Source organism: Ictalurus furcatus, chromosome 4 (assembly GCF_023375685.1).
Source record: "Ictalurus furcatus strain D&B chromosome 4, Billie_1.0, whole genome shotgun sequence".
Lineage (NCBI taxonomy): Eukaryota > Metazoa > Chordata > Actinopteri > Siluriformes > Ictaluridae > Ictalurus > Ictalurus furcatus.
In genome coordinates this window covers 33,999,015-34,024,966 of record NC_071258.1, presented here as the reverse complement: position 1 = coordinate 34,024,966, position 25,952 = coordinate 33,999,015, and the positions used below count along the sequence as shown (strand labels likewise).

The window sequence follows — 25,952 nt, the reverse complement described above, 5'->3', positions numbered from 1 at the left end:
GTCTGGCTGTGTAACAACTTGTGTGCTATCGGTCCTACAGAAGACATTCAGATCTGAGACGAGCCGTCATTAAAAATCAAAACCATTACAATTCAAATTTTGTCCTCAACAATCATTGGCCACAACATGCTGTCATCAGTAATTAATCTGAGGGGAGAGAGTATGCCCCTCCCACCCCGAGAGCACAGCCAATTTTGCACCCGTGGCTCCCAGCCATGGAAGGGATTCAAACTTCAGTCTATCCACGATATTGTGAATGCTTTTCTCTTGCGCCACGAACTCTAACTGAGGCCCAGCATCACACACAGGCTTTACACTACATATAACAGGCAATGACAGAATAGAATATAACAGAAGGTGATTTGAATATGACAAAATAATAATACAATGCAACGTGATAGAATAATACAAGAAAGAGTAAAATAGACTACAATAGAATAGAATATTTGTTATGCACTATTATAGAGTCGCATTGTTTCAAAGATAATTTACGACGTGAGTTAGCTTTAAAAAAAAAAAAAAAAAAAAAAGACGCCACAGATACACACACAGCTGTTCACACAGGTGTTTGATGTTGCAGTTCTTAGACAGGCCACATGGAGGCAGTAATGCTGCAGATTTTACAGGAGAGTCTGGGAATGTAAGCAAGTGATTATTTTATGAGAATTATAACTTTGTTCACTCTTGTGTGTGTGTGTGTGTGTGTGTTGCTACATGGCTACATTTTTCCTGCTTTGTTTTTGTTGGTTTGTTTTTCAAATATACTCAATAAACATATTTGGCATTCCATTCAGACTCTCAGTTTTTGACAGTTTTTACATTTATAGCCAAGACAACAACAACAACAACCAGATTTGTCAGAGATCTGTCAGTACGTGTCTCCAAACGGTTTGGAGTAGATAGTCCATGTAGTAAACGTTCTAGGCCTAGAACTTGCATGTGAATCGTAGTGTGAAATGAGGGAAGGGGCGGGGTTTCCAGAGACTGTCAGTTAATATTGTTAATATCTGATTGGCTCATTTTTCCGGTGGAAAAAAAGACAGCTCTTTTGGCGTAGTTTTGAACTTTGTATACCTCTGCTCGATCGGATTTAAACCGGAAGTGGGTGTGGCCTAAAGCGTTGGGGTTCCTGTCCCTGAACATAGGGGACGTGAGGTCTTCAGTATCAGTGTTCAGTATTAAAACTTTGCTAAGGGATGTGATGCCAAGAACACAAATTCGAGAGAACTGAGGGTTTACCTTTGCAGGTGTGTGTGTGTGTGTGTGTGTGTGTGTGTGTGTTAAACTAGAGCGCTGGTACAAATAACAGATGAAGGTGTTGCTACGGTAACAGGGGCATCATATTTCCTCTTCTCCTCCAATGGTTGATGTCGGAAAAGTTTTAACGAGCTTAAGGTCGAGAAACAGAATTAGTCTCCTGACTCTGATTTCCATGGTAACAGTGTTTTCTCTTTCAATACACACACACACACACACACACACACACACACACACACACACACACTTGAATGAAACATAAAAACAGGACAGAAAGAGACGCTAATTGGCAAAGTCACAGTCAGTGATGGTGTCTGAGGTTTTCTGCTCTTGTTGGTAATGAGTGCTCTGATTGGCTAATCCTTATGCACTAACCACAGGGATCTCAACAGACCTAGGATGTGTCTGAAATCCCACTACAACCCCTGGCAAAAAAGATGGAATCACCACACTTAGAGGACGCTCACACGGCTTTTTTTTTTTTTTTTTACTTCGTAGCAAATAAACAAATCACAGATATGACACAAAACCCTTTTTGCTTAATAGCTGAGCATTCTGTCTTCGTGAAACATACCTCAAACGGATCACATTAAATCAGGTTAATTAACGCCATACAAATCAAATTATGGAATCTCCTTGTGATTTGCAGCTCTAAAACAAATACCAGTACAAGTCGAAAAATGCAAAATCAGTCTGCAGTTAAAAGAAAGTGCTTATACACACCTTAACCTGGGACTTTTTTGAAAGGAAACACGGCCCCGGCAAGAGAGTCGTCAGTGGAAACAGTGGAGAGGATTATAAAACTCCTTCCTACTTCAAGAAGGAAATCCGACATGGGGTCTAAAAATTCGGTGCAAGTATAAACAAAATGGGAAGGTTATAAAAGGAAAGCAGCACTAACACCTAAACAGATGACGACAAGGTTAGAGTGGGCTAAAGAGATGCGATCATGGAGTGTGGATGATTGGATGAACGTGATACTCAGTGATGAATCGGTGATGAATCTGCATCGGCCAAGGAGATGGTGCTGGAGCTTTTGTCGGGTGAGGTTCTAACCAGACATATAAAGATGACCGCTTGAAGAAAACAAGAAAATTTCCCCACTTGTTTATGATATGAGGTTTTCATGGGGTAAAGCACCAGGAGAGACCTCAACAGTCAGTGCACAGGTGTACGCTGACATTTTGGACCCTTCTCTCATTCCATCGATAGAAAATAGGTTTGGTTCAGGATGATGATGCGTCTTGTCACAGAGCAAAGCTTTTCTTCAGATCAACTCAACGACATGGCCAGCAAACAGTCCGGAGCTCAAGCCGACTGAAAATCTATGGTGGAAATAATTTAAAAAAAGCCTCCATCCTGCAAAGCTGATCTGATCTGATCTGATCTGATCTAACCAGCTTGACGGAGAACAGTGAAGTCCGTGCCTCAAAGAGTTCAGGCCGTCATAAAAGCCCGAGGAGGAGCAACAAATTACTAATTGTAATTTGTTTTTGTTGATGATTATAATTTGGAAAAAACATCAACGTGCCCCCCTCCTAAAATAAGAAAAGCGTGGACTTCCTGGCTGTGCTTCAGAACCGCACTCTGAGTACCACGACCCTAAATTCTCACTCTGTGTTTGATTCAGGTCGTGTCCGTCTCTCTGTCCCTGTCTCAGGTCCTGGAGTGAACCCTGCCTCAGGTCCAACTCTGTCAGCACGGCTCAGACTCAAGCTCCGTCTGCTTGTTTGGATTATGATAACAGATTTTCCAAACCTTACCAGGCACACCTGTGTTTTTAACAGACCCTCATTATTGAAATAGATCAAAGAGACACTTAAGCTTTACTGTCCAGCTTCTTCTTTCCCCTAAACAGGAAAAAAAAATGGTTTGTGTTTTCCATGAATTGCAAAAAAGAAAAACCAACCCAAAATAATAATAATAATAATAATAATAATAATACTAATAATAATAATAATAAAAACACCCCACTGTGTTTGTGTACTGATCATGGGAACACCACACCTGCTTCTAAACTTGATCAAGGTCCACTATAATCTACATTTTTTTTTTTTTTTTTTTTAAACAGATTCATATTAAGACTTTTTTTTTTTTTTTTTTTTTTTGGAGAATTATCAGCTGCTTTTATACACGGGGAGCGTCTTATCACTTTGAGTACACACACAAAACCAGTATAAAACGAACTCTCACTCAGACACACTACGTTCACTTCTTCTCTCGGATCAAAGGTAAGTGTCATTCACGTATTTCCCTCGTGTTTATAATGGCTATGCTTTATTTATTATTCATTTAAATATTAAAGGAGATGACCTTTAGGGAAGGAGCCTCCGCTGTCGGTGTGACAGTCAGAGGTGAAGCTGTAACGTTGTAAAGGTTTGTCGACGTCTTCTGTACACAGGAGTTTATGCTTTGTGGTTTTCAGTAGAAAGAAAACAGAAACCAAAAGAAAACAACAACAACAACAACAACAACAGAATATTTCCACCCTAAACAAATCCACTGCCATGGACTCATCCCCAAACTCTTCCTTCACAATGCAGACCCTCACAATGAGGGAGGGAGAGCGAGACTGAGAGAGAGAGAGACAGAGAGAGAGAGAGACAGAGAGAGAGACAGAGAGACAGACAGAGAGAGAGTGAGAAAGAGAGACAGAGAGAGAGAGAAAGACAGAGAGCGAGAGAGAGACAGAGACAGAGAGACAGAGAAAGAGAGCGCGAGAGAGACAGAAAGACAGAGAGAGACAGAGGAAGAGAGACAGACAAAGAGAGACAGAGAGAGAGAGAGAGACAGAGAGAGAGAGAGAGAGAGAGACAGAGAGACACAGAGAGAGAGAGAGAGAGAGACAGACAGAGAGACAGAGAGAGAGAGACAGAGAGAGAGAGACAGAGAGAGAGAGACAGACAGAGAGAGACAGACAGAGAGAGAGACAGAGAGACACAGAGAGAGAGAGAGAGAGAGACAGACAGAGAGACAGAGAGAGAGAGAGACAGAGAGAGAGAGACAGACAGAGAGAGAGACAGAGAGAGAGAGAGACAGACAGAGAGACAGAGAGAGAGAGAGAGACAGACAGAGAGACAGAGAGAGAGAGAGACAGAGAGAGAGAGACTGACTCCAGTTGTGGATCAGGTGGTAGAGCGGGTTGTCCACTAATCGTAGGGTCGGAGGTTCGATTCCCGGCCCACGTGACTCCACATGTCAAAGTGTCCTTGGGCGAGACACCGAACCCTAAGTTGCTCCCGATGGCAAGTTAGTGCCTTACATGGCACCTCTGCTACTGCTGGTGTGTGTGAGTGTGAATGGATGAATGAGAACCAGTGTAAAGCACTTTGTAGAACCGCTATACAACTATAAAACACTATGTAAGTGCAGACCATTTACCACTCCCTGTGTTCGTTTGTATATTCATCTGTACTTGTACATTGTATAAGTTTGTATATTCAGCTGTGATGCCGAGTGCTTCCTCTCGTTCCAGCACCTGTGCCGCCATGCTTGTGTGTAAGGTGATCGTGAGTGTACTCGCTCTGCTGCTCTGTTCTGTCAGAGCTCACGACGAGGTGAGATATTATTTATATATATATATATATATCATATATCGGAGGAATGATCAAACCTGAGAGCGGGATTATGTGTTAATACACAGGAGCTCTACACTTATTCCAAGATAATAATGCCACCAACACACACATTCATGATTCCTCACACACTATGATTATAATAAATTAACGCCAGCTGAATGTTATATTTGTCACTCACTGTCTATTTTGTTTATTGCTTTCTCTCTTTCCCACGCGCAATCCGACTCTCTTTAAAAGCCTGGTAAGTCGTGTGCTCTTAAACTCCTGTATATACACGTACTAACCTGTACTTCAGGCGGTCGTTATTCTCACATGAATTAGCTCTTCATTAGTTTGTGATTAGTACGCGCCTTAACTTATCACTGGTTCATATTTAAGTAAGCGTTCATTCAGGTATTAGTGAATGGTTATTCACGTACTGTTATTGTAGCGTCTTAGCAGTTAGCGTCAGGTTAACACGCAGGATTTACCGAATGATTACTCAGCGTGATGACGTTGTGTCCGATAGCAGTCGAGGACCCGTTAGCCGAGCTTTCTGTGGGAGAGCTGATCGAGAGAGCGAACACTAACGTCTGTAAGTACACACACACACACACGCACACACACACCTTAAAGTCGAAACTCGGCCGATAATCGGCTATTAAAGCCACGCCGGTACACATTTAAGAAACTAGAGTCGCCGAATTATACGTTGAACACACTGTGGAACTCTTCTCCGGGTCGGAACCTGGGATTTTTTTGGGGTGACCCATCTTCCACGATTACGTTGTGACGGTAACCATGCCGATTGAGTCACGGACACGGTGTACACGTGTAAGACGTTAAAAACGTTACGTAAAACGCTCTCCGTGACTAGATCGTGACTCTGATGAGCCCGAGCTGGTCGAAGGAGACATCGCCGTGTCTGCGGACGGCGAGAGAAACGCCGATCCCTGCACGTCTACGGGCTGCATGTGGCCGAAGTCTACAGACGGGAAAGTCTACGTGCCCTACGTCATCCTCAACCACTACTGTATGTAATAAACTCTGTCATTATTAAACACGAACCATAACAATGTCGTTGTATAATTCTCCTTCTGGAACGTGGAACGTCTGTCTATAATAGCGCTGACCAAAATAAGTCAGGTTTACGGACCGTTTCATTGACACGTCCTCTGTACCCCATCAGCGAGTAGTGAGCGTCAGGTTATTCAACGTGGTCTGGACTCCTTCGCGTCCTTCTCCTGCATCCGCTTCACGCCACGTACTAACCAGAGGGACTACATCAGCATCGAGTCTCGCAACGGGTATGTGCTACACTCATGGAGACAATTCAACCCTGTTTAGCCATATTGTCAGCTCTACGGGCTTTATTCAGAGTCTACGACTTAAGTCCGAATATTTATGGGTATACAGAGATGGGTTAAGCACCTGCTCAATGTTCCTGCCTGTATTTAAAGGATTTTCATGAACACCACATTTCTTGTTTTAACGCTCCTGTGAATGTCTTACAGATCAATTCATTCGAGACACAGTGTCAATAGGTCTATATTATTATTATTATTATTATTTTGGAGAATGATCTACACTCATAGCATATGAATAAAAGCGGAATTAGGCGTAGAGTGTGGTTGCCATTAAATCTGATTCTTTTTAAATCAGATGCTACTCCTATGTTGGACGTCGTTATAACGCCCAGACAGTGTCTCTGGCCCGAAGCGGCTGCGTCTACCACAAGACCGTCCAGCACGAGCTTCTTCACGCCCTGGGCTTCAACCACGAACAAACCCGCAGTGACCGCGACAGCTACATCCGTGTCGGCTGGGAGAACATTCAGAGCGGTACAGCTCCAAGATTTATCCGATAAGTTTTTAGTCATACGGTATATTTCTCAGGGAAATGTCATTATAAGGACATCATGGCACTCGAACGAGTGATGGATAAACCACTAGACACAGTATGTTTAGTTGGAGTTGACTGGTCGATGAGAAGGTTCGAGAATCCTAAAAAAGGACACGCTTTAATGCAAAACAAAAACTTTTATGCACATCAAGGTTTTCGGAAACTACCGATAGATCCATCTTATAACTCTTCCGCTTCAGTCGTAACACACCTCAGGCTGTATCTGACGAACGGTTGATCCGTATTGATTTGAGTTGGATTTGCTTGTTCACCAGGCATGGAGCACAACTTCAACAAGATCGCCACCCTGAACCAGGGAACGCCTTACGACTACAACTCTGTCATGCAGTACCACAGGTCAGACACTCATCAAACCTCTATCCAACCAATGATTCGATTTTTATCACGTAGATAGTTTAACATCAGCTTATTAGTATCTAAGCATTGTAAAACGTGAAGCCACTAAAGCCTGACTGTGTTTTTTTTTTTTCCAGAACTGCTTTCTCTAAGAACGGCCTGCCCACCATGATCCCCATCCCGAACGCCAACGTGTCCTTCGGCCAGGCCACCCAGATGAGCCAAAACGACATTGCCAGACTCAACAGACTCTACAAGTGTTGTAAGTATTTAGCAAGACGCAACAGTGTGCCTATGAAAACAGCAGAGGAATGAAGTTTATTTACAGATTAGACATTTTTTCTTTCTTTCTATCTTCGTACAGAGACCGGAGAGCGCTGCAGCGGTCCATTTCCCGTTGGTCCCTCTAGAAGGATATACCATTCCTGCAGTTGATCCTAATTGTAATTGAAAAGAAAACGTATTAGATTAATATTAATAATAATAATAATAATAATAATAATAAAATCAAGATTAAAAATGAGACTCATTTCCTCCCCTCTATGAATCGCTTTTCTTCTAGTAAGCCATTAGTGAGATTTTCACATCATAAATAACGCACAGAAATACCGAGTGTATCACATTTCCAGAACCTGACAATGCTATACAGTTATATCGAACAGGACTTGTGCGGGATATTCGATATGGTCTTTTTATTTGCGAATTTGCTTCTCAGCACTTTCTCACTCATGGTCCGACACGGAGACACGCACAAACACACAGAGATAAACACACACGGTTCCGCTCAGCTCTCACAGTGTCCCTCTTGTCTCTTTGTCTCCCCCGCTCTCGTGATCTCCTCACAGCTCCTATCAAACACAGTGTACTTGTTCGTAAATCACCCACAGGTGCAGACGCATCCTTACCACTCGCTCTCCCGACTCCACCGTCCATCCCCAAACCAGTGCTCCACCATGCTCCTACCAACGCATGCGTTCTTATACAAACCGTAACAGATTTCTGAAGTAGTACTTTTCTTGTAAATCTATGTGGGTCAATCTGGGCCCTCTGACATGACGGATTCCTGGGTGAACCTGGGTGTAGTCCAGGACCAAGTGTGACACCAGTTCACTTCCAGGGCTCCGGCGTCATGTGACATGTGCAGACCACACACAAAACGCCTGTTCTGCTTATTAAGTGGAGTAATATTTTAAACACAAACGACTGATAATCAGTGACTTATTCAGCTTTTATTCGCGCTTAGAATAAGAAAATGCAGGTCACCTGGTTAACCCCTTGTATGCATGTGTTTCTGAAAACGAAGTGTGACGACAAAATGGAACAATTCGATAACAATTCTGTGACCTTTCATTCGTTCTGAATAGAAATACACCGTGCGCTCGTCACGGAAAACCCCACAGCTGTTTTTACGCTGGATCAAGGTCCGTTATAATCGACACGTTTCTCAAAATGGACTCCATCCCGTTGTACGCTCTCATGCAAAGATAATGTTTTTGAGAATGAACAGCTGCTGAGATGAATGTGTGGGAACCGCTCATCAATTCGCGCACACAAAAGAGAGTATAAAATGCGACTCCGACTCCCTCGGACACTGTGCGATCACATCACCGTTTCTTCTTCGAGATCGGAGGTAAGAGTGTTTATTTTATTTATTTTTTTAAAAAAATTATTTATTTCCATTCATTTCCATAATGTCTAAAATGCTCATAGTTAATTACTCGATTAGTTGAGTGCTCGTAGTGACTTCTACGCCATCAAACTCTTTCCAAACTCCTTCCGCCTTACAATTTTTAATTCTTTTATTATTAAGTATTCTTAATTAAGTTTATTAAGAGAGAATGCTGAGTGCTCGCTCTCGTTACAGGACCTGTACCGCCATGTTTGTGTGTAAGGTGATCGTGAGTGTACTCGCTCTGCTGCTGTGGTCTGTCAGAGCTCACGACGAGGTGAGATATTATTCCCACCAACTACGGTGTCGTTCATGTGCACCATGCATTTCTGTCAAAGTTCGGTAAGTCCTATGCTCTCCGTGAAACTTTTATTCGATCTTATTTTAGCACGTAAGACCTAGTTGAATCATTTAACCCCTGGGATTCTCGACTCCCTTATTTCATTAGAAATTGTAATCAATGATGGCAAATTGATGGTGTTTGAGGACTGGAAAGAATCAATTTCGGGGTGGTTTTCCAATAACGCAACTCGCGTACAGTTCGCATCGATCGCGTAGAGAATCGTTGAGGAACGAAGCGCAAATGAACGCTTGATCAGATTATGGAACAGGACGAAACGAGATATGTTTCGCTGCATTATGATTTACGGTATGAGAACAACATTCAGGTTAATACACAGAATTTACCGAATTATTATTCTCCGATAGCTGTCGAGGACCCGTTAGCTGAGCGTTCTGTGGGAGAGCTGATCGAGAGAGCGAACACCAACATCTGTAAGTACACACACACACACACACATTTACATTTATTCATTTAGCAGACGTTTTTATCCAAAGCGACTTACAAGCAAACACACATGGCCAAAGCTTTGTGGACTCCTGACCATGACACCCATATGTGGTTCTTCACCAAACTGGTGCCACAAAGTCAGTTGTATTGTATAGCTTGTCTGTGTATAGGAAAGTGTAAAGCTAGAGCATGTCCGAGCATGCCGACGCCCCTGTGCACAAAGCGAGCTCTGTGAAAACACGATGTACTACGGTTGGAGTGGAAGAACTCGATTGTCCTGAGCAGAGCCCTGACCTCAAACTTTTGCCCATATAGTATATGATAATTACACTACTAGTAGTACATTTTTGGAAAATTGTGACCATAATGTGAAAAATGACCGTGACTCTGATGAGCCCGAGCTGGTCGAAGGAGACATCGCTGTGTCTGAGAACAACGAGAGAAACCGTATTCAGAGTCTTCAATGATGGATGGAATTAGTCGTGGCGTATCGGCTGTAGTTGAGACGATTATGGACAGACATGAAAAACAAACAAATTAGGTTTAGTGTGTGGTTGTTGTGAAATCGTATTCTTTTTTAAATTTATTTTAAATCAGATGCTACTCCTATGTTGGACGTCTTGGGAAGCCCGAAGCGGCTGCGTCTACCACAAGACCATCCGGCACGAGCTTCTTCACGCCCTGGGCTTCAACCACGAACAAACCCGCAGTGACCGTGACAGCTACATCCGTGTCGGCTGGGAGAACATTCAGAGCGGTACAGCTCCAAGAGTGACTCTATCAGATCTTAGTAATATATTCATAAGAAAAAAAAATTCAGGTCAATTTGATCATAGGATCTTCAATGCAGTGGATGGTGCAGGGGTGGATCATCTTAACTAACTACTGTAACTAGCTCGCCATATATTACTACATTATATAGGCCGCCATTTTGAAGCCTAGTCAGTTCGTATTCCAAGAAACAAAAACTATGGGACCGGGCAACAAATTGGAACTTCTACTCGGCTGAGCTGTTGATCTGTATTGATTTGAGTTGGATTTGCTTGCTCACCAGGCATGGAGCACAACTTCAACAAGATCGCCACCCTGAACCAGGGAACTCCTTACGACTACAACTCTGTCATGCAGTACCACAGGTCAGACACTCATCAAACCTCTATCCAACCAATGATTCGATTTTTATCACGTAGATAGTTTAACATCAGCTTATTAGTATCTAAGCATTGTAAAACGTTAAGCCACTAAAGCCTGACTGTGTTTTTTTTTTTTCCAGAACTGCTTTCTCTAAGAACGGCCTGCCCACCATGATCCCCATCCCGAACGCCAACGTGTCCTTCGGCCAGGCCACCCAGATGAGCCAAAACGACATTGCCAGACTCAACAGACTCAATTTCCGGTCCATTTCCTGGTGGTCCCTCTCAAAGAATATAACAGAGCGAGGTCTTTCAATTAATAATAATAATAATAATAATAAAATCCATGACTTCACTCAAACTGGACTCATTTCTTTTTTCCTATGAGTCACTTCTCAGAAGCAGACGTCACGATATTTTACATATACGACATGACGTTAAAATAAAAGACACTGCTTAATAAATAACTCAAGTCAAGTCAAGTCAATGGCTTTCGTTGCCATTTCAACCATATACAGCTCGTACCGTACACAGTGACACAACAAACAATATTCCTCCAGGACCACGGTTCTACACAAAACAACACACTAACTACGTGAGACGACACAGAGCTAAATGAGACCTACGTATTTCTACATAAAGTGCACGTGAAAACATGCGCTAACAACACGAGACAGCACAGTAACTACTAAAACAGGACAATAGGCACAGTAGGAGACAGTGTAGCGCCGAACAGTACACAATTCTAACAAAAAGACTAACAATATCATTTTTTCAAAATGCTGTGAATATAAACATAACGTACTATGACAGTATTCAGCAGATTAGCTTATATCATATGTCGACATAGCAGTTATAGCGGTAGCAGCCAGGTAAAGTGATACAGTTGCAGCAAAAGTACAGCTAGTCAGTACAGAAATGTGCAAAACTTGCAAGGGGCGTGGGATGGTGTTCAGTTCAGTATGAGTGTGTGTGTGTGTGTGTGTGTGTGTGTGTGTGTCAGTCCAGTCTCTGAGTATTGAGGAGTCTGATGACTTGGCAGAAGAAACCGTTACACAGTCTGGCCGTCAAGGCCAGAATGCTTTCGGAACCTTTTTCCAGACGGCAGCAGGGAGAAGAGTGTGTGTGATGGGTGTGTGGGGTCATCCACAATTCTGGTGGCTTTGCGAATGGTGTAAATGTCTCTGATGGAGTGAAGAGTAGTGTTTCAAAGTGGATCCCACCTCTCACTTTAAGTCAGTGACTTAGATTGCGCAGAAACGAACACATCCGTCAGGGGCTGCTGAGCGAAAGGCTAAACAGGCACGCAAAGAAAGAATGCGAGCTGTCATCATGATCGTAATGTATTCTAAAAATACACTGGGCCTTGTTCTGTCGATCAGAGTCATTTCGGGATAGACCATCTGCCGGTTTATTCTGAGTTCAAAAGAGCGTGAGCGCCATCGATGCGTCGAGACTGTCAGAATCTTTGAACTCACGCGTACAATCACATTGTGCCGGGAGCTGTCGAGGAAAATACTAAAGTACAAGTAAAAAAGTTTGTATTCAAATTCAAAGAGCAACCACACTAGAACAAAAAATCTCATCTGTCTGTATATCTTAAATCCTAAATTCCACTGATGTTTACATTACTGCTTTAACATAACACTTCATCTCAAATAGAGTGTTACTGTAAATAAATTACTGAACAATCTACTGCAAAAATGAATGAATGAATAAATAAATAAATAAAAATCCTGGCTGCCTTAACATTTTTAGTCAGTGCGGCTGTATGAGTAATTTCTCATTAAATTATAATACACTGACTCCAAAAAAATTATTTAATCACGTTAAGTTAATATTCGAAAGTAATGGGGAAAAAACATGTTGTTGTAGGAGGGGTGTGGGGGGCCTCCAACATAAATTTTGCCTAGGGCCTGCAAATGTCTACAACCGGCCCCGGCAGGGGGTTTAGCAACAAATCCAAATCCACAATTCAAATTAATATCAAAGTCATTCCAAGGTCAAACACAACATATGAATGATAAATCCAAACAAAAGACAAAGCTAAAAGTATATTCATTACACAAAGCAAGAATGAAGAACCTGGAGCAATCATTAGATGAAAAGCTCAGAACTTGACGTTTCATTTACAGAATAGTCATTGATTATCTCACAGGCCTTCATGCTATCCTCCACAGTGTACCTGCATATCTGGGTGTCAGGGATGAAGATTCACTTGAAGAGCACAAAGTTAAAGATACACTATATGACCAAAGGTATGTGGGCACCTTACTACGACACTCATACCTGGGTCTTCCACATACAGATGCCAAAAACATCGGAATCACACAGTAGTCTAGAACGTCTTTGTATGGTGTAGCATTAAGATTCCCCGCAACTGGAGATAAGGTGTCTGGCTCAAACCTGTTCCAGCATGGCAGTGCCTGAGCACAAAGCAAAGTCCATGAAGACATGGTTTGCCAAGCCTTGCATGGGAGAACTCGATGATGAACTGGAATGCCAGCTGTACACCAAGCCTCCTCTCCCAACATCAGTGCCCAACTTCATTAATGTTCTTCTGCTTGAATGGGCACAAAACCCCACAGCTACCTTCCAAAATCTAATGCTGGTAGATGGAGTAAGCATTATTTGAACCAAATTTAATCAGCTACAGTGTTGGGAAAAAATATCTGAGTTTGCCTGTTTTTATGTTTCTGTTCTCTTTAGTAAATTGTTTCAGAAATTAAACAAAATCTAAGATAAAATCTAAATCAAAGGCAACCTGAGTTAACACAAAATATAGATTTTAAGTGATTATGTTATTTATTGAAGCAAAAAAAAGTTATCCAATACCAACTGGGCCTGTGTGAAAATTTGTTCCATCGCTCCACAGAACAGAATCCCAAAACGTCTGTGGATTATTAATATGATTTTGAGATGACTTTTCTTGTGCTTTTGGGTCAGTAGCGGCGAACGTCTTGGAGTTCCGGCATTGAAACCTTCTGCGTTTAGTATGCGCCTTACTGTGCTCACTGAAACCTCAGCGTCTGTTACACCGAGTCTTTCTGCAGGTCTTGAACAGTCACTCGAGGGTTTTCTACAACCTGCCTCCTCAGAAATCTGCTTGCAGCCGTTTACAGCTTCCTTTTTCTGCCCCGTCCGGGTATTTCATACACTTGATCTACTTTAATAAGTTCTTTAATAAGAAATTTTCCCTTTTGTTCATGTTTCTCTCCTTGCCTCGGCTTGCTACACCACAGGCCACTGCAGCACGTGAACCTAACTCACCATCACATTTCCTTCAGAGTAAAAGATCAATTTTTGCAAATCAGCAGCTCAGAAGAGACTATAAAACATGACTCCCCCTTGGAACTGTAATCATACAGTATCACCATTTCAACACTGATATTAATGGTGAGAACATAAACTCATTTATTTATTTTCAACACCTTAAACATAGTTATATTGTTGATGAACCCTTTAATAATTACTAATCACATTCTAATCAAATTATTCACATGTACAGGGTTCTCAACTCCTGCAAATGTGGCTTGCTGCATCGAAATGCTTGGTTTTGTCTTTCTTTTAATCCTTTAATATAGCAAATTACTTAACAAAACACATAGATTTTTCCCTAACACTGGATAACACAACAACAACAACAACAACGACAACAAAAATTCTTTGTAAATCTAATCTTTCACTTCTCTACTGAGACGCTAATGCAATACCATCTTGAACATTTCCAGCTCATTTAGCCCTGCCTCTTTTCTCTGTGTTAATTTATGACTGTGCTGGATACATTATAGTCACATGGAGAATTCCCAGTGATGCTCAGTTCTTCGTACAGACAGTTAAAGGACCTCATGTACACTCACGTTTGTGTGTAAAGTGCACTAGTGGACTAGTTCAACAAACAGACTTCATATAAAAACCTTCTTTTACGTTCACACTATCCGTCGTTCCCCAGATGAGGACGGGTTCCCTTCTGAGTCGGGTTCCTCTCAAGGTTTCTTCCTCGTATCATCTCAGGGAGTTTTTCCTCACCACCGTCTCCACCGTCTCGCTCAATAGGGATAAACTCACACGCGTAAAATCTCCACCCTGTGTTTATATGTTTCTGTAAAGCCGCTTTGAGACAATGTCCAGTGTTAAAAGCGCTACACTGAATTGAATTGTAAAGAGAACATGAGTGTGGTCACATTTTTCCACCGTGTTCAACTCAGTAGCCTTTGAAAATACATCCGAATCAGCCCGTGAGTTTGCCGTGTGCTGGTCTAAACTAGCCAAGTGATGTGCAACCCGCGGCTCAGAACAGGCTCCTGTGCAGAGCGCTGGTCTTGATGGAATTCACTAAACTGCAGTTCATGGATTTCATTCACATCACTTAGCTTTAAAGGACAATAAAATAATTGTGGGATGAATTCCTACAGCAGCTGGGACAAAAACAACAACAACAACAACAACAATCTGACAATCAAAGTGATATATTTCCATTAATGAATTGGATTCATCTATACTGAATAAAAGCCTACATCACCACAGCAATACAAGTAAGTGTACTATTCAACTATCCCAAATGATTTCATGCAACCCCTACTACTCCCCATCTCGTAGTCATGTATAATATTTAGTCTAACATCAGCTTACTGCTACATAAAGATTTGAAGCCACTGAATATTGTATACACTAAGCCACTGTAGACTGACTCTGTATTTCAGAACTACTTTTTCAAGGAAAGCCCCGTCTCAAACGCCCATCTGTCCTTCAGCCAGGCCACTCAGATGAGCACAAACGAAATCACCAGACTGTTGTGAGTATCCACAATTCAGTCCAATGGTCTTACATGCAATTAAATACAAGCAAGGGTTAAAAATTACAGAGGCACATACAAAACAATGGCTGAGATCTTTTATAAATAAAGATCATCGGTGACCTCTGGTGGCTTGGTGGAGAACTGTCTCTACTGAGTGTGACCCATCATGACTTTAAGAGTGCAAGTTATATATATATATATATATATTTAAGGGCCTTGCTCAAGGGCCCAACAGTGGCAGCTTGGCAGTGCCGGGATTTGAACTCCCGACCTTCCGATCAGAAGTCCACCGTCTTAACCACCCTCGGCTTTGACACCACCGTTTAGTTTATCCCTCCATTTTCCTTCTCAGCTGTGAACACACGTACTACTTTTCTTTTTAATCCGCATAGCAACCTTGAACTAAACCCTCTGTAAACACACAGAAAATAGACAAATGTATCTGTTAGTTAAGCGTAATCCTTATTAAACTACACATTCGTTATCACTTCCCTCTCTCTACAACCTCAGAGGCACGAGTGGGTTCTGCAGAAACGCTCCAATGTCCTTCGCCCACACATCTGTCAGCATCCTCACTGTGTTTCACGCGCAGCATCAAGTCAGAGTGAATGTTCATCAGCTCATGCTGGGATGAGGAGGAATTTATCATTATTCATTATTATTTTTTATTATTATTTGTATTATATGTTTGCACGCAGCCCTGTGTAGTAGTAGTAAGCGGTATGGGAAACGGATGGATGGATGTTTTGTTAAAACCGAAAGCCAGGTAACCGACAGCGCATGGACATAAATTGTATATTTACCCTGGAAGACATGAAAAGAAATATAAATAAATATTCTAAATATACTATAAAGTCACCAGGATATATATTTATAGCTGTTATAACGTAAGCGAGGACAGGAAGGGACTTGTTTTGAATGCTCTGCAGCATTAAATATACATGTTATTCATTAACCATAAACAGATTATAAAAATATGAAAATAAAAACGTGTTAGTGTTCACGCTTCAAAATAAAAGTTCTTCGATGGTTCTTTACAGCATCATACAGCAGGTTCTGCAAAGAACCTTTTTCTCGTCAAGAACCAGTTTTTAATATAAAGCGTTCTTGAGTTGAGCCGTACGGTTCTGTGGAGATAAAAGAAGTTCTTTATGTTTCGTTATAGGTTCTTCGGAGCAGTGTATTGGTTCCTTAACAGAACTCTATAAGGTTCTTTGTGAAACTGGAAAAAGGTTCTCCTGGCATCACTCTTAAGGTTCCTTAAAGCACTAACTAAGGGTTTTTGAACTTATACTGTAATTACACGGTTCCTTGTGGCACTGCTGTGGAGAACCGAGCACCAGTAAATAGATGCTTCTCTAAAGAACGTAAAAGCGTATAAGGGTCCTCCTCTGGCAACAGGCCGGAAAATATTTGGGAACTTTTTTGGTTCTAACCGGAACCTTTATTGTTAAGAGTGTTGGCAAACCGCTGCGGTATAAGAGGAATAAAACACTCTGTGACATACGTTTATTAGAAACGAATCAACTTCGCGTGGTAACAGTAACTCCGCTTTAAAACACCACCCTGTTGTTGATTATTTCCCTAATACTGCATGCCCCCAAGCGTTTATTCCTTACATGATATTCTTTTATATTAATAAAGAAATGGGTTCTTCCTGATAATAAATGGTTGAAAAAGGTTCCCAGGTGAACGGGCTCATTTGATTGACAGGTTTATTTATGAACTGAAGGTCTGTGATGAGATAATCCCGGCCTGTAGATCGGCGCAAGAGAGCGACAATAATAATAATAATAAAAAAATCAATAAAGAGAAGGTTTAGTGGCGGATTCTGTACGTCTGCCCTGCAGCAGCACACTTCAGGATAATGTCACCGGGGTATTTTCACACACTGTTCACGCCAGAAAGACACTGCGGAATCTGTCTACATGGACACACTGCAGGCGTGACCTCACCTACTGCGTCTGCTGGACATCTACACACTCGTACACGCTCGCACACACTCGTACACACACATGCACACACGTACACACACGTACACACTCATACCCATACACACGGATACATAGTGTTCATGATTGCTCAGTAAAGGACAGATCTGATGTCATATTAGAACTCTGACTCGAATAGAAACGAATAGTATTTAAGGGTGAATTTTCAGCGAGTAGAGAGATTGATGTTGCAGTTAGACTTTATAAAGACACTGCATGCACGAGAGCAACTGATGAATGAATTATAGAGATTTCTTTTCCCCCTAATTCCTTCATCGATAAAAAAAACCCAGCATTTCCGAGCTTCACACCTACATGTTCGCTGGAGTGTGATATGCGAAGGAAACAAACAAAAAAAAAAAGCAATCAATTATGCATGTCAAGTAAGATTCTCATAATTCTCACATCATTATCTATGAAGCTTTCGCGAGTCGCAGCTCGCTGCTGGAATGAAATGAACTGCACGGCACTCGTGGCATTCATTGTTCTCCATGTGGCAGAGAACCGAGCATCTTCAGCATCTTACTTATGGCCAGGAAGAGAGAGCTCTCATCACACTGTCACCATGAACAAATAGATGAGAAAGAGAGCAACAGACAACCCTCTCTGTTTCCACACACACCCTCTCGCTCTCTCGGCCTCGATTATAAATGTCCAAGGTGAGAGTTTACCGTTATTAAAAATTCCTTGCGTTCTCCATCTCTTCTCCACCTGTGGCACTGGTTTAATCTCCTTATCATTTAATAACCAGAGCGGAGGTTATACCTATCTCCATGCCTGAGGAAACCTTCACAGAACTTTACATTCACAGAGCAGAAAGGCCATTTGTTTACTTATGGAGTGTTTATACATATAAGGTGTGTGTGTGTGTGTGTGTGTGTGTGCATGATGAAATAAAACCAGAGCTTGTGGACTTATTTATAACAAATGATGTCAGCTGTAAAGTGCGCGTTCACTTTTTTTTGCTGATGTAAACAGTCGCGCATGTTAACCCTAAAGATTTGGGTTCGTGCCTAGCTATTTCTTCACCTGGATAACTCGCCAAGCCGTAGAAATCCACAGCTATGAGCAGAAAGTCTACACAACTATGAAAGTCCATTTAGAGTTTGCTAAAAGACATGAAAACCTACAAGTTCTCTGTTCTGATGAGACCACAATTGAGCGTATTTGCCGCGGCACAAAGCACTATTGTTTGGCCAACAGTACTCATCATTACAGGGACATCATGCTCACAGTGAAGCATGGTGGAGGTAGCATCATGCTCAGACTCGCCCTTGGCATCTTGGTTGCTTCTCCGAATCATCCCATCGTTACCCAGTCACTGACTTCTGTTGGGTGGGTGTGCCATATTCTTTGCGAGCACCTCATCCTCACAGTGAAGCATGGTGGTGGTAGGATCATGTTCAGCCTTACCCTTCACATCTGACTTGCTTATCTGTCTATTCCCTTTATTACCCAGTCACTGACGTTTGGTGGATGGGTGTGCGATATTCTTTGGGATATAGCCAAACCCTGATTGATACTTGAGCTTGTTCTGATAGCTCCTTGGTCTTCATGATGCTTCTTGTTTACTTTCTTTGTTTGTTTCTTTATTGTCTCTATTGGGAACATGTCACACTCCATTCAACAATTTAATATGACTTCTGAAGGTAAGTGTTGGTAAGTGCACTGGAACCAAATGAGAGGTTTCACAGCAAAGGCGTGAATAATTTTTTTTATTAGTAAATCATTTTGCAAACAAAATCGATCTCTCATTCAACATTATGAGCTGGTTTTTTTTATTTTTATTTTTTTATTTTTTTTAAAAATTTTTTTTGAGATTCAGGAAATATAATCCCAATTAAATCCATTTCAGTTCCAGGTTTCTTCCTCGTGTCTTCTTAAGGAGTTTTCCCTGACCGCTTCCGCCTCTGGCTTCCTCATCAAGGATCCAAATCTACATCTAGATTTCTGTAAAGCTGCTTAGTGACAATGTGTATTGTTAAAATCATTATACAAATTTCATTTAATCTTCCCCTAAAGCAGAGCTTGCAAAGCACACACACACACACACACACACACACACACACACACACACACAATCAACTTAGTTCCACAGTGAAATTGGAGCAAATCAGCTTTTCAACTCATAATCACTTCTTATTGCACATTACCAAACGTTCGATGTGTCTAAAGGCAGAAAGGACGTCCTCAGAGAGCAACAGTCGTGTTTAGAGAAACCCCCCCGAGTCCACTCTGCCTCGTTTAAATTCATACTGAGCAGACAGACTCTCCCAGTAGGGATTATGATGGAGGATGGAGACCAAAACGTCTGAGAAGAGAGCTTCATATCCAGATCTGCTGCCCTTGACGCTCACTAACAAATGAGAGAACATGAGAAGTGGGGCTTTTTTTTTTTTTTCCTGCTCTGATCGCTCTCAAGCCCGTCTGGGTTGTCACACTGGATTATATTCAGCGTCGGCGACTTACCGTATGTTCAAATGTTATGCCAATATGTACACAAGGAAATTTCTTTGTATTTAGATTTAAGCTACACAGCTGCTTACGATCATTTAAATCATATAGCATATAGCTCACACCTCCACGCTCGCCAGATTTTTCTTGACTCGAAGCGTCCGAGACGGAGTTTCTCAAGAGTGTTCCTCCTTTAAACACACGCACGTACAAAATCATACAAAATGATACAAAATGCAGACTGAAGAAGCAAATAGTGATGAAATTATTTATTTTTTTAAAAAATTGAACGAGAAGATGGAGTCCCTTTAAAAAAAAACAAAAAACAATCCAATAGGAGTCAAATATATTGAAAATATAAGAAAAAGTGGGCCGTTGTTATCGTGTTTGGCATAACGCTTCTTCTGATTAGCTTAACTTTTTAGACTATTAAATAAGCATGCTGCGAGGCAGTTAGGTTCCCACTTGCAAACTTCATGCTGTGTATACTATTACCTCTATTGCATCTGCCTAGTGTGTAAGAAAAAGTAGAGATCATAATGAATAGTAAATGGAAATATTATGATTAGCATGAGCTAGCATTCTCAGAGAAGCATGAGCGGGATTCATGGTGGTTAGCACGTTCGCCTCACACCTCCAGGGTCGGGGGTTCGATTCCCACCGCTGCCCTGTGTGTGTGTAGTTTGCGTGTTCTCCCCGTGCTGCGGGGGTTTCCTCCAGGTTCCTTGCCAGTCCAACGACCTGCATGGTAGGCTGACTGGCGTGTCCAACTTTCCCGTAGTGTATGAATAGGTGTGTGATTGGCACCCCGTCCAAAGTGTACGCCACCTTGTGCCCGATGCTCCCTGGGTACGCTCCAGGTTCCCCACGACCCTGTAGGATAAGCGATATAGAAAATGGATGGACCTCAGAGAAGCAAAATTTGTCGTGACAACAAGCTTCTGTCAAATGTCTAACGGCAGTGGATGTACTTTCTATATAGAACGTTACACTCGCAAAAACTTGGAGCTTTCACTGAGAAGTGAAGTCCTGTGGACATCTCTCTTTTAAATATATCCTCGTGCTCAATCCATCTCAACACTGCAATACGTCCTTCATCCTGTATCTCTAATCCATGTCCTTCTGGGTCGTTCTCCAGCGACGTCCGCTGTTTATCGGCTCTTTTCTTTTATTCATGACGGTTAAGTGATGAAGGATTACTAAGCTGAACCTTGTACAGAGGAAAAAAAGAGGATGATGAATAATACAGGTATCGTCAAGGAATTACACCATTTAAATAAAGGTCAGTGCGATCGAGAGATAATGGAAAAGGGAGTAAAGAATAAAGAGGGGCTGAGGCCGTGAATGAAAAAGAAGGGATTTTCGTCTGTTCATCAGTAAATGTATCTCAGAGAAGGTCAGCAGATTTCCTCCCTGTGTCTCGGTGCTGTTTGCACTCATTCGTTGGAGGTTTCCCGCTCAAACGCACTGACAGACAAAAGCCCCGCCCCTTTCCCCCATTCCACATCAGTAACGTTTTGGCCGGTGCTCTCGTCTCGGCTTGATTTCTTTTTCCTACTTGAAAGACGCCGTTCTTGCTTTCTGTCACGGTAAATTGAGAATGTTATGAGTCGTGAGAATGTTTTTTAGTATATAGTGAAATACATTTTTTTTTTTTACGGTGCTACCAGAACGCACACGATATGTTCGAACGCGACAACAAACAAAGGAGAAGAAGAAAAAAAAAAAAAGATCAAATTGGCTTAAAACAAAGTGTCAGATCTTACGCTTTACAAATCGTTTGAATGGTAATGACGATTGGAAAGTGAATAAAACCGATTCCTGTTTCTTTGCTCTCCTGCTCTGGTCAGGAAACGGTATGAGTAGATCAACAGTGGAAACGTCAGCTGTCAGGAAACATTTCACACTTCCTACATGAGGCGTTAAACAGTGGATAAACAGACTATAGAGAAAATGTTCTGTTATGTTACGTGGGTCTGCGCTTTCTTCCTTTGCTTTAGTAGATCTGTTTTTGCATTTTATTCAGTTTCCACTGGAACTCTTTACTTGATGATCATCAGCCACCTATCTCCTCCTCTCCACTCCCAGCTCACCATCCAATTTACCGCGTGACTAATTGATTATTCATTCATCCACACTGCGTGAGGTTAGTATTGCAGTTTCCTATTTGCAGTGTGGAAACTCATTCTCCGGGCATTAGATTGGAGCCGGGAGTCATTTGGGAGTGCGGACGACGCTGGACGGTAGTCCATATGGTTTTCTCTCTGACCTCATTTGTAACATGTGACTTAACCCAGTCCATTTCTCCATCCTCCAGGGAGGAGAGAGATAGAAACAGTGAGAGAGAAAGACTAGGAAAGTTTCTTTCATGCCCACCTGGTGCTGCCCGTGGAAATATCGATTTCTTTGAATGATACCGAACCAAAAGTCATGACCTTAAACTAATTGTGTGTTTGAGCAGCAGGGTGGAATGCCGCTATGTTAGAAAGTTCATCGATTGAATTTTTCCTACAGGCAGGTTGTACTTTTAGATGGCGCACGAAAGACTCTTCATGCTGATGTACTGAACGGCATGTGTTTTCATCGTGTAATTGGGCTGCATTCTGCAATAAAACCATGCATGCGCATCCTGCGCAGAAGACGCTACATTACGGAGTCATTCATATCATATAACTTTATCCGTTCTCACAGACAAAAGAACAATTAAAGAAACCCAAGTGATAGAAGTGATGGCATTTGTGGGCGTGGCCTGTCCAGCTGTAACCAAAATGTAAAGCCTACAGTATAGCTAATTAAAATGAAAGAAAGTAGGTTGTTTGATTTTTAAAAAATTTCCGTGCTATGTTTTGTGCTAGCTTTCTCATCAGATTAGCAAAAAGCAAGCTAACGGTTCTTGCTAGTGTGTACACGCAGCAGAGGCACCAGCGATCTCATCACATTAAACAGGACTTTTGAGACGATTTCCCAAATGTTATAGAAGCAGGGTGTGAGGAAGCGATGAGCTCAGCGTGAAGAGGCTGCTACATAATGCCATAATGAATTATAATGCAATAATAATAATAATAATAATAATAATGCAATTTGCTATTTCAAGTCAACTGTCAGAGCTATGCAGATTAGCGTAATGAATAGGCAGCTAGCTAATTCCTTTTATTCGAGGCGGAGAAAGGGTCAAGTTGATCACCTCTTTATATCCACACCATTAACTTCATCTTGGAGCCATCAGTGTAATATAATCTGTAACGCACTGAGAGAGTGTGTGTGTGTGTGTGTGTGTGTGAGAGAGAGACAGGATTTTCAGGGCAGGATGTATCCTGTAGCACAGGATAAGTTTAAAAAGGATATTCCCTACATTTAGAAGATAATACTTCTCTCGTTTTTTTTTCTTTTCTCATCCTTTGTCTCGGAGTGGTTTGTCGTTTTTGCTGATTGAAGAGCGTTTCCCTTTTATTTCTCTCCGTTACTCCGAGAGATTCGGCGTTTAAAGGGCTCAGAATTCCATCACTGAGCCTTTTAAAAGGAAGCACCGTATAGATGAGGTGAGCTCTGCGTCAGTGAAGGTGCCTACCGTGACATTATTTCACAGGAACTGTGTTTTGAGGGAAAAATCTGAGAAGGCACTTAACCATCATGCGGTACAGCAGTTATAGATATCGTCCTGTCGCACTGGTGCTTGCCTGCTGTTTCATATTCACACCATCCTTCAGTGAATATTCACGTTTTGTAACATAGATGCTGGTTCAACCTTTCATAACATCATGCTTGAGTACAATTCAGACAGGATTAGATTTCCAGACAGAGGTGATTCCAGGGACTGCGTAAGCCCAAGGCGGGAAATCCGTCTCCGAGGACCCTTCTACTAGCTCGAGCTTCCCAATCAGATAAAACCATTATTATATTAGGATACAACAGAACATCTTTGGTAAAGTGCTGACTTTTATACTCTATACTGTATATACTTTAAAAGATCAAACTATGAAGACAATTTGAGCAAAATGATTAATTCTACCAAGAAAGCTATCTAATATATATATATATATATATATATATATATATATATATATATATATATATATATTGTATGCACCAAACTGAGTGCTGAATCCTAGCTAGCTGCCAAAATGATATCAGGCTAGTGTTAAATTACTTTATGTCTTAACCTATAGTTATTTCTGCTGCTTACTCTTTCTCTCTCTCTTTTTCAGGCTTCCAGACTGGTAAGTTCTCTTCATTTAAAAAAACAAAACAAAACAAAAATCAATCACACACACTCCCTTTAGGTGGGTTGCTGGTATCTCATTGTACATTACCCTTCAGAGGTTTTGGGGGAGTTCTGTACTTTGAAATTTGACGTATTCATGAAGTTAGTGTCAGGCTTCAGGAGCCCCAAGCAATGACCTGCCTGGGCTGTCCTGCAGATATTCCTTTGTTTGCAGACATACGCCATTGTCCAAGAGATGCTTATGTGATGCCTAAATGCTTCTTATGATGAAATAAATGATGTAATATACAGGAGTTCTCCTGACCTTTCAGGATGTGTATTTTGAGCTAATGTCACTATTACATCCTGATCAGGACTTTTTCATGACTTTAAATTACCTGGAAAATTTGTGATTGGTCAACCATCCAGAGGCAAGTGATCCACAAATGATCAACCGCAGTGTTTTTTAATTTATTTATTTATTTATTTTTTTCTTTACCACTTTGTTTGTCTCTGCAGTAGTCAAGACTGAAGCTATCTCTCTTCAAAGCGTCTTGTCTATATAGCTGAATTCATCTCCTTCCTAAGAATAGCTGTGTCTGCATTGCTAATGAACCACACATCCTCGTGGTTCATTATTAGCCATGGGTGATGGTAAGCTTCAGCTATAATGTGGGCTTTGAGCCTCACAAACGCATCGGGGTCGCATAGGAACTTTAATTTGTTGCTGCTGTAAGTCATTAAAGCTGAACCTTTGGACTGTTTGGTCTGCTTATCCTAACACTTATTAAGTCCTGGGCTAAATTAGTCTGTTAATACTGATTTCCCATTTGGATAGAATTAATTTATGTGGCGGCGGATTGGAAAAAAAAAAGGGGAGCCAGTTCTCGCCGTGTTTCTGCACAAATGAAGAATCAATCACACGACGAGGCGATGAAGCAGGCGGTAAACATGTCGCTACAGCATCTGAATTCGAAATAGATTTCAAACTAAAGCAGGGTTATCAGGGGTCGTACATCTCAAACATCTGATTTCTGCCACCAGAACACCGATTGACACCCATTTTTAAACTTCATCTGTCATTCTCTGGTGGTTGGGTTTTAGCACTGAATGATGCAGAAGAAAATGTGCAGAAATAATGTTCGATGTTTCTTTCACTGTTGGTCACGAAATCATTCACACTCCTTTTTTGTTTTTTTTTTTGGATAAGAAAAGGGGTGAAAGGTGGCACAGAGGCTTTTATATGGAAGGAAGTGTCACTCTGGCCGGTAGTAATGAGCTCTGAACTGATTCTTCAACGTCTCCCAAATTAAAGCAGTGCAGATCTTAATCTTACTCTTAGTCAGATCTTAGTCCAGCGTCCATCAGTCACAATTGATGATTTAGTCAATGCTATTCATAAAAGCATGAACTTTTTCAGCACATTGCGCTACAGTAGCCCTTCGGTGGGTTCGGACCAACGGGCTAGCCTTTGCTCCATACTAGGGCGCCCATGACTCTGTCGTCAGTTCACCGATTGTCCATCCTTGGACCACTTTTGGTACAGTATGTACTAATCACTGCATACCGGGAACACCACCTGGTGTGTGATATATATGTATGTATAAATAAATCTCATAAAATCGGGAAGAATCTGTGAATCTGTTAATCCATGAAAGTTGGACCCAAAACAGCAGAGTGAGAAACTGAAAAACTGTGAGAATTTTTTTTTTTTTTTTTTTTTTTTTAGAAAGGCCTGATTTAGAAGACGAGTGTTTTCACACCACATGAGCTGCTGCTTGAAATCCCTGAATCTCAGATACGTAAGTTGATCACATGGCCTATTGCTGTATGTCTACTTTAT

The 25,952-nt window shown here is 41.5% G+C and overlaps 2 protein-coding genes across 3 annotated transcripts; both read left to right on the top strand.

The window, feature by feature from the left end:
- The first annotated feature begins 4,732 nt into the window (after positions 1-4,732).
- Positions 4,733-7,595, top strand: LOC128607087 (low choriolytic enzyme). The gene is made up of 8 exons (XM_053623716.1): positions 4,733-4,810; positions 5,327-5,409; positions 5,692-5,847; positions 6,004-6,121; positions 6,477-6,655; positions 6,992-7,073; positions 7,211-7,335; positions 7,438-7,595. Coding segments are annotated over exons 1-8 (810 nt in total). The 5' UTR covers positions 4,733-4,745; the 3' UTR covers positions 7,440-7,595.
- A 1,223-nt stretch (positions 7,596-8,818) lies between these two features.
- Positions 8,819-11,094, top strand: LOC128607086 (low choriolytic enzyme-like). Of its 2 annotated transcripts, XM_053623715.1 has the most exons (5): positions 8,819-9,019; positions 9,451-9,516; positions 10,130-10,289; positions 10,587-10,668; positions 10,806-11,078. In XM_053623715.1, exons 3-5 carry the CDS (start codon positions 10,130-10,132, stop codon positions 11,050-11,052), a joined length of 489 nt encoding a protein of 162 aa, XP_053479690.1. In that variant the 5' UTR covers positions 8,819-9,019; positions 9,451-9,516; the 3' UTR covers positions 11,053-11,078. The 2 variants fall into 2 exon arrangements, with proteins under 2 accessions (XP_053479690.1, XP_053479688.1); XM_053623713.1 differs by lacking the exons at positions 8,819-9,019; positions 10,130-10,289 and having other exon boundaries at positions 9,233-9,516; positions 10,806-11,094.
- The last annotated feature ends 14,858 nt before the right edge of the window (positions 11,095-25,952 follow it).